General features: G+C 30.9%; 2 protein-coding genes across 2 annotated transcripts; both read right to left on the bottom strand.

Moving 5' to 3' along the window:
- Positions 1-3056: 3056 nt before the first annotated feature.
- Positions 3057-6332, bottom strand: LOC107475056 (serine carboxypeptidase-like 18; the record flags this gene model as incomplete). The annotated part of the gene is given in 9 exon segments (XM_016094707.3): positions 3057-3339; positions 4049-4094; positions 4663-4776; positions 4881-4996; positions 5300-5371; positions 5624-5776; positions 5906-5992; positions 6083-6181; positions 6295-6332. Coding segments are annotated over 9 exon segments (809 nt in total), but the record flags the coding sequence as incomplete, so codon positions are not given.
- An 89-nt stretch (positions 6333-6421) lies between these two features.
- Positions 6422-8333, bottom strand: LOC127744967 (serine carboxypeptidase-like 15). Its single transcript, XM_052257878.1, has 5 exons — positions 8182-8333; positions 7824-7972; positions 6917-6993; positions 6678-6797; positions 6422-6568 (listed from the first exon to the last, which is right to left on the bottom strand). The coding sequence occupies exons 1-5, from the start codon at positions 8331-8333 to the stop codon at positions 6422-6424; spliced, it is 645 nt and encodes a 214-aa protein (XP_052113838.1).
- Between the last annotated feature and the right edge of the window lie 1181 nt (positions 8334-9514).

The raw sequence follows: 9514 nt of genomic DNA, 5'->3' as shown, positions 1-9514 counted from the left end.
AAAAAAAAAAAAAATTTTACTACTACCTTAATTCCCAAAATGCCAATGCATGTTTTTGGAAGTCAAAAGAATAGAGTAGATAGGATTTGGACAGAGTAGTGGTGACATGGTGAAGACCCAATAGTAGTGACGATGTTGAAGACTCAAGTAAAAGTTCCGGCAAGTAGATACAGAAAACGAACGGCGTGAAGATAGGATTCAAAACGGGATAAGGCACCAGGATAGGAGCAGCCGCTGCAGTTTGGGGAAGGAGGATGCATCCAGCGCCGGGTCCAAAGCCGGGTCGTGTATAGGGTTGGTCTGGGCTTTCTTTTAGTCTAGAAACTGACAAAAAAAAAAAAGAAAAAATAGAGTAAATTTCTGTAGTAGTTCTTGAAATTCACACTATTATATGATTTGATCTTTAATATTCTAATATTATTATAGTCATAGTTGTAAAAATCGAATTGAATTGACCAGTTCCACTGAAAAACTAATGAACTTGATTATAAATCGGTTCAGTTCATTTTTTTCGACCGTTTAAAGATGAGAATTGATATAAACCAGTGAGAATCAGCAAAAATCGGTCAAATTTGATGAGAACTGCCCAAAATCGATATGGTAACTGTGCACTCTATGCTGCTCCATAGCACCGCATCTCCATCCGTGATTCAGTACAGCCTACGGTCTTCCAACGTGTTATTTGTCCACCTGTTAGCATGTGTTATTTTGGAAAATTCCAAAATGGTAGAGCCACAAACAAGGAACCTCTTGGTTGCAGTGTCTCCTAATTGCCACTCTAGTGCTATGCTTTTCAATGTTATATATAACAAAGACTAATTATATCGTAAACCAATGAATTAAATAATTTTATAAATATTTAATTTAATTTTAATTTTATATTTTATATTTTTTGAATTAATTATAATTTTTATTATGTACTATTATTAATAGAAATATATACTTTATTAAAAATTTATTAATTTACTTTATCTATTTCAATGTTAGTGTTATGATTGAAGTTATCTATTTGAATATTAGTATTGATAATTACTGATATTATTGATTGTTATTCTCATTGTGTCAAATTAAGATACTATTATAGTAGTATTAACTAATTTTATATCTATCTTTGTATTAGTTGTCTTTAAAATTTGAGATTTGGTTGTTCTTAAAATGTTGGTGAAGATATATATTTTAAATTTTTTAAATGTTTGACTATTTTATATTTTTTATTTATGTGGAATTAGTTCATCCAACGATTTATCAGTTGAATCAGTAAATTAATTAATCAATAGTCTAATCGGTTTGATCACCAGTTCAGTTCTTACAACTATGATTGTAGTAGTTCTTAAACTCCTTTTAGATGATAAGTCAGAAATTGCAGTGATGACATGTAGGGGTGGCAACGGGGCGGGTAGGGGCGGGTTTTTGCTCTACCCGACCCCACCCCGCCGTACAACAACCTGAATCCGTCCTACTTCTACCTGCGGGTAGTAAAATGTTGAACCCTAACCCGTCTTTGCGGGTATCCGCTCCGCTCCTACCCACCCCAATAATTATTAAAATCCAATAAATAAAATTAAATTTCAAAATTTATATAACCATCATCACATACATAATATAAATTAAAGTAAAAATTTAAATATGATACAATATTATTAATCATTTACTAATTCTTTTACATATATATTATATATATAGCGAGACGGATAGGGGTGGGTATTACCTAAACCTGATCCCGCTCCGCCCCTCACAAAAACCCGCCTTGCTAAAAATTTGATCCGGTTATCCGCTCCGAACGAATAGAAACAGGGTGAGTACCTGCGAATTCGAGTGGTATTGCCATTTCTAATGACATAGCACTTCATTGTTACATTGGACGCTGCAATGACTAATTGACCAAATTCAAATTTCAACCCAATTTGGTCTCTCCTTTTTATATAATTCTAATTCATTTTCATTACTACTTCTTGTAGGTATTGCTTAGCTTATTTAGCATTATACTTTGGTACTTTTCACATATTATAAGAAGCCCCAAACCTTTCATGTGCTTGTTCTTTAGGATGGAGAAATTTTATGTGCATCTGAATCTTTGAATAAGCTGCTCCAAAGTGAAAACATGTGTAAATCCCGTCGGAAATGATCAACTCAATGAAGCTATGCTTATCATACTTATATAGGTATAATTGCTCTTAAACAAAAATTTCCTGAAGGCTAATGTTTCAAAAAATTTAAGACCAATTTAATAACAATTTTATAAAAATAACTCTTAATACAAGTAAATCAAGCATAATTTTCATACATTATGGTTAGATTGGTCTTAAATTTTTTTGAAAATTTAACGGTCGAGGATATATTTGATGCAAATTGAAAATTTTTAGGACAAAATTGAAACAAAATAAAACTTAAGAATATTTTTAAAAATTTTACCAAATTTTAAGGATAAAAAATATATTTTACCATTTTTTTAAAAAGACGAGCCTTTGATAATAATAAAAAGATTTAACTACTTTGTTGGTCACTATAATTTTGCAAAATTTTTAATTAAATCCTTATATATTTTTTTCTTTTTAATTGAGTTCTTACACCAAAATTTTTTTTCAATTGGATTCCTATATTTTTTTTTATTTAGATCTCTACACTAATTTTTTTAGTTAGATCTCTATAAACTTAAATCAATTACTATAAAAAAAATCTAATTAAAAAAATTGTACAGATATTCAATTAAAAAAATATATAAAAACTTAATTAAAAATTTTACGAAACTATAAAAATCAATCGAATAATTAATCTAATAAAAAGTCATGGAGATGAATTAGAATTGTATAGGAAAGGACCCAATTGGGTCGAAATTTGAATTTGACCACGTAAGATGGCGGTTGCAGCATCCAACATGGCAATGGACTGCTATGTCGTCACTGCAATTGCTGACTCATTACAAAGGAATCCAAGGACTATTATAGTATCCCAAGTTCAATCTAAATACCACTATAATAAAATTAGAATCTAAAGAACCAAATCGAATAACGAAATGAATCACAGTACTACTATAAGGATTTTCTCCAAAGAATACGGAGAGCAAGGAACAAAATTTTAGATCTTCGAATAAATGGGCGTGGTTCACTTAGTCCACGAAATATTTTTCGCAAATTCGCAATTGATAAACTTAAAAACAATTTGTAGAACAATTCGAACTTATCTCAGACTAATATTGACTAATGACTAATCAGAATTCAATGTGTAACCAAGATTTCTTGCATCTGTGTGGCTAAGCTAAAGAGGCTTATTAGATATCCACCTAACGAACATTGCAAAACCTTCGTCCGGCTTGGTCTCTGGAGCTGTATGCCCTGCACCCTGCAATTAAATAAGGTGAAAAAAATAAATAAATTAGACAACTTCTCAAATAAAAAAAAAAAAGAAACTTAAATTGGTTAGATTTCATAATAATAATTAAAAAGTAAGCTTGATATTTAGATAATGTGAAAATGTAATAACTTGAGTTTGTAATTAAAAAGTAAGCTTGATATTTATACATCAAGAATACAATTTGATACAATCTAATCATAATGATAAAATTAATCAAATATCAAATTAAAAAAACATAGGAGAATACTAGATGAATGCCACATCAGCATGATACATCATCATTGTTACATCAGAGACACATGGCAACACACTCGAGTGACATGTGGTTTGCTAGAATCGACCACTCAGAAACACTTTTTGGCAACAAGAACTTGGCTGCCATGTGGCAACATCTTAAGGATGTATTCACAAGAAACTGGACCCATTAGATTTAGAAAGATTGTCCAAATAATTTAGAATTCAACCAGAATGTCATAATAACTCAAGAATAAACTTGATTTTCAAATACTTAGAAAAAAATTTTCTATTTATAGGACAAAAATATAATCTAATAATAATAGACCTAGTATCAAACTACATATATAAATTGAATGTAAAATATATTTAGATACTATATTAATCTATAATATCCTAAATGTATTCTAAATAAATCATGAGCACTTATAAACTATGATACGAGAGTTTAATTTGTTCTTACTCTTATAGTTGCAAATGTCATTTGATTCGAGTAAGTCCTCGTGTATCTGCATGAAAGGAAAAAATCTCATAAAGATCTGGAGGCATGCTTTCTTTAAGTAGCGGTTGTTTTCAGATGCTGAGATTAACAATGAGGACTAGGACTTAGTATTGTGTTTGATGGCTAGAGACTAAAACTAAAATTTTAATCCTAAGATACAAAAGTTTAGTCCCTTCAATATCTCCATAAAGTAAAGACATAGAGACTGAAGTTTTTGGAGATAGAAACTAAAACTTTAATGATATTTCTTCTCAAAAATATCCTTATTAACTTTTTAAATTCTAAATCTATCCTTTAATCTCATTTTTATCTAACACTAAACATAATATTGAGACATAACTTAGTCTATTATATTTTATACCAAATACAATACAAAGACTAATTTAGTCTCTGTTTTTCCGTCTCAGTCTCCCTTCCAAACGTAGCTTTATAGCTAGTGTGCTTGATAAATGCTATAAAATATTAAATTGAAGAGGGGAAAAAAAAGGTAAACTATGATCGATAGATTTTTTTGGTATTTGCTTCCTAATATTATATCTATTTCTTTCATGTTGTATAAAAGTTTCATAGCATACCCTGCAACTTGGTCATTTAAATACCATGGCCTCCAATCATCTACAATGGAGTAATTTAGAGACCTTATCCATCGTTGAGTCGACGAGAAAGGAACTACTGCATCGTGATCCCCACTGTCAAGATAACATCAATGGTGACACAAAATCAGCTATGAAAGAAAACAAAAAGCACAGTTTTCAGACAAATAGGAACCGATTTAGAATGCAGTAATCTTCACCTGTATATCAAGGAAGGGTAGCCTTTTGCACTTAGATTCGCATGAAACGGAACGCTGCTACGGATGTCAAATACATAATCGTCACTATAGCACCGGTTCCATTTCCCTATAGTTCCCTGCAGAACATTGATATACGATTTCAAGGTTAATGAAACAAGTATTGTAAAACAGTAATTAATAAAAAGTGGCGATACAAACATTGAAACAGCAATAACTAATAAAAAGGATAACACTAGTAGAAGATAATTAATTAATGGTGAAAACCCATGTGCAGTTGTCTTGATATAAAGTTAATAATTGAAAACCATTAGATAATTTAACAAAGTTTGACTAAATTGTCATCTAATGATTTTTAAATATCTAATTGAAAACCTTAATTAATACTTTATTAGAATTTTAAACCAGAAAATAATACAAACCTCGCGAATATGCAGTGCCTTACGGACAGCAGGGTCATTCATCCATTCCGTACCAAGGAAGAAACCATAAATCTACAACAGGTAAAAAAAACAAGGTTCAGATCATATTTTGAAAACACTTTGGCCAAAATATGTATGAAACTATCAACCATGATAAGTCTATACCAAAATTCAGCCACCAAATCAATCACTTGTATAGTATAAATATTAAAATACAAAACTACATTAAAATAATTAAACTACACACCTATTTATAGTGACTGATTTTTAGTGTGCACATAATGTTTTTTATGAAATTATACAAGATATGCAAAAGAAAGTTACTTGGCAGCGCATATCCGGCACTGTGACCGGAGAACTCAAAGGTGCCTTTATCTTCTGAGCCAGAGATCTCCTTGGGTTCCGTCTTGTTCCTTTGATATTCTCATCAACACAATATATCTCCAAAATGTTGTACAACTCAATATTTTCAAGAAGCTGGAAAAGATAAGAAACAATGAAAGTTTTACCCATATGGTGAACAAATTCCGAACAAGAAAGACTAGAAAGAAGTAAATAAATAAAGATCATATAGCAAAATTAAGGGTAGTCATCATCATCACTTGCCTCATGATAGTACTGTATGTCATTTAGACACAATTTGTTTGTAGAATCCACATTTATAATGTTGCCATGACAAGTTCTTTTCAAGGACTGTATCCATAGATAACAAACATGTTAGAATCACTGGCATTTCATTCTAGTAACCAATTTCATTGAATGCTTGAAGAAAAATATTACTACCCTGTAGAGTTCATCAGAAATAAGCCCCATTCCGTGAACATATGGGATCCGATCATTATCTTCTAATCCTGATGTTAGTGGGTTTCCTAGTATATATCCCTGTAAAGTTTAAGAACAATTTAGGCTTCATGGTTCATAGTTCAAAGAGCAAAAATGCACTTTCTTAACTCTTGTTAGTAGTGAAAACATAAGCAGAGGAACTGTTTATAAACCTGGAGATTTATCCGGGGTTCGAGACCTCTTTCATTTCCTGTTAGTTAAGGAAATATAATATCAGTTAGTTGTGTTCCTTTGTTGATGCATACAATAACAGTAAGTTTAATTATGACTATGTATGAGTCAAACTTTGTAGAGAAGAAATAGGACCCAAATTTTGCAAAATTTGGGTGGCATGAAGATATTTGCTATTGATTCTAAAACATATGCATCATACACATTGATAATTAGTAATTCATTACCATCAGCGATCGGGTTCTCAGCAAGCCACTACAAAGATTAAGACACAAAAATACCATACCTTATTAATACATTATCAAAGTTTTATATCACACTCTGTATGTTGGAAGTGACATGTTCATAAGCATTGTGACTTTACCTTTCTAATAAATCGATGGGTTTGGTGAACAAACTTCCAGTCACTTCGATGGGGAAGGACATTTTTGGCGTAGGAGAATCCAGTTCCCATTGGCAAATCCACAAAAATAATGTTAGCCACCTGAGAAAAAAGAAAAACCATGAAGATAGCAGAAAAACAGTTTATTACAACCACAACCTAAAATAAATAGTCTTATTACTACTAAACAAACCAAATAATTATTGAGGACGAATAGTTACCTTTGTCCATGACTGTGGCCTCGGGATGAGCTTAGGCAAGCTCCCATCAAATTCCTCAATTTTGAATTTCATTGGACCTGCAATTTCGCATTTTTCTTAGGAAAACAAATTTCACAACCTTGGCTTCCAATTTCCTGCAAAATGATTCTGCAGGGTTGAAAAGTCTATGCCAAAAGTGGACTATATAACCTTTCCTTTTTTGTTAACATTTATCCGTCCGCAAGACTCGAACATGAAACCTTGCTCAAGAGGAACAAGCATTGGTGAATGGACTACAATTTGATTTTACCCAAGGTTGTAAAAATGAATCGCTGAACTAGTGAAGAGTTTGATTGAATATAATAAAATATATATTTATGTATAAATTATATATTTTACACCAGTTAACCGTTAAAAATTGGCTCGGTTTAACCAATTTATACTTTTTTTTTTCTACGATTTGCTTGTAACTGGTTTTTTGTTATGAACTAACTCGGTTTGATAACCAATTTTTGACTAACCTAGTGAACCAATCGGTTCGATTCGGTTTCATAACCTTGGATTTTACTCGAAATGAAGCTTAGATTCAAAATGCAGTAACATTTATGCTAAAATGAGAAAAATGAAGTCTTGTAAATGCTGTATTATGCTTCAATCTCATACATTAGCTCGTTTTTATAAATAAAACCGGCAAGAAGTGCCATTTAACACATTGTTTTAAAGAACAGATTGAGGAAATAAAATGTGATAGAAACTCAAGTGCAGTCAACTTCGAGCGATGTTAATAACTGAAAATCGTTAGATAAAAATTTAGTCAAATCAACTGTTTTTAGCTATCAAACTTCATGTGAAATTGACTGTACATGAGTTTTCACCATAAAATGGGGGTAAATTTAATCAAATGTTATGAAATAGAATTGAAGATCACCTATTTGATAAACAAGGCCGGAAAATGAAGAACAACCGGGGCCACCAGTGAGCCATAGCAAAAGAGGGTCATTCTTAGGATCATTCTCTGACTTAATAAAATAGTAGAAAGCTTGCATCTCATCATCTGAATCCCCCAACCCAATATACCTGTAATAATAATAATAACTTTTCCTCAGATCCAAACATTGTTCGTTAAAATTGCTAAATGGAATTGGAAAAATATACTAACTTAAAGAAAATGTTGAATAATACATGTTTCTGATTGTTTTCAGATATCTTTCTACTTCATTTGTTATTCAAAAGAATGTTTAGTAAGATTTTGAGAACAACAGGTGATACGATAATAATGAACGTACCCGGTTTCAAGATGAAAGGGAAGGGGTCCATCATAACCAGGAAGGTTTTCAACTTTTGCACCAATACCTTCAATCTGAGATGGTAGAAGCTGCAAGAAAAGTGTGAGTGTGAGTGTGAATGCAAGAAGCAGCACTTGATTATTAGAAGCCATGGCTGCTACTACTTTGAGTCACTTTACTTCTTCTCTGTATTCGGTGTCTTCCATGAGTTATAAAGATGAATGCATTCACGGAATCCCACCTACTACCAAAGTACCAATTGCTTTATTCACATGACTCGTTTATTTCATGTTATTTTGAGGGAGAAATATATGGTAAAGATGTTGTTTTAAAGATGTGCTTACGTGGCAAAATCTAAACCACACATTCTAAAATCACACTTTTAACTTAAAACCGTAACTCTTCATAAAGAAAAGCGTCACCTAATGGAAAAAAGTAAATTAGAAGATTTAAGAGAAGAAATAATTAAATTATCAAAACTAATAGATCAAAAATTAATGATTTTAACCAATGTTAATTGTAATGACACTGAATTCTTAAAATCAATACAAAATGATTTTTCTCAAAATCTTTATTTTACTATAAGTTTTATTGAAGGACTTCAAAAACCTGAAAAAACTTACTTTTCACATGGAATTTCTAAAAAATGCTACCATGGAAATGATTCCCCACATCTTCATCATACTTTGTAAATGCTCAAAATATAGAAAATGAAGAACACATTCTAGATTATTCAAGTGACGAAGAACCAACAATTCCAATACAAGTAAAAAATGAAGCTGGAACATCTAAGGATAATCAATCTCAATTTAAATGGGAAACAGGTTTTGATAATTATGCTTTTAAAAAAAGGGTTTATAAATAAAGATTCAAAATATACAAAAATACCATCAAAATACGTCCCTAAAATCCAGGAAATGGAAGGAGAAAGAATGCTTGACTTAGACTGTAAAAAGAATGAAAAAGAAATTTTCGAAAATTGGTTGAATTCCTTTTTATTAGAAGCCTTTACTAATCCAAAACTTAGTGAATTGTCTGGAAGAGACATTTGGAATTACATAGGATTTCATACTAAAAGAACTATAAGAGATTATATGACATCAATAGAAAACCAAATAATAGAAGAATTAGAAACAAAAACAACAGCTTATGATAAGATATTATATATAATGATGATTCTATATAAAGAATTTTTTGGAAAAAATATTATAGATCATAGACAAGAAGTCTATAATAAAAAATATCAAGAAGCAAAAAATCATTTAACTAATATTCAAATATATGATCTATGTAATGTGGAGTCTTATATATGTGAATATAGAATACATTATTA

This window comes from Arachis duranensis, chromosome 2 (genome assembly GCF_000817695.3).
Source record: "Arachis duranensis cultivar V14167 chromosome 2, aradu.V14167.gnm2.J7QH, whole genome shotgun sequence".
NCBI classification, from domain to species: Eukaryota; Viridiplantae; Streptophyta; class Magnoliopsida; order Fabales; family Fabaceae; genus Arachis; species Arachis duranensis.
The sequence above is the reverse complement of the archived record's forward strand: the minus strand, read 5'-3'. Positions and strand labels throughout refer to the sequence as shown.

Coding starts and splice junctions, on each gene's coding strand:
- LOC127744967 (XM_052257878.1), bottom strand. CDS start 8,333: ATGGCTTCTAATAATCAAGTGCTGCTTCTTGCATTCACACTCACACTC. Junction 6,994..7,823: donor CGGCCTTGTTTATCAAATAG/GTGATCTTCAAT, acceptor GCGAAATTGCAG/GTCCAATGAAATTCAAAATT. Junction 6,798..6,916: donor GGCCACAGTCATGGACAAAG/GTAACTATTCGT, acceptor CTTTTTTCTCAG/GTGGCTAACATTATTTTTGT.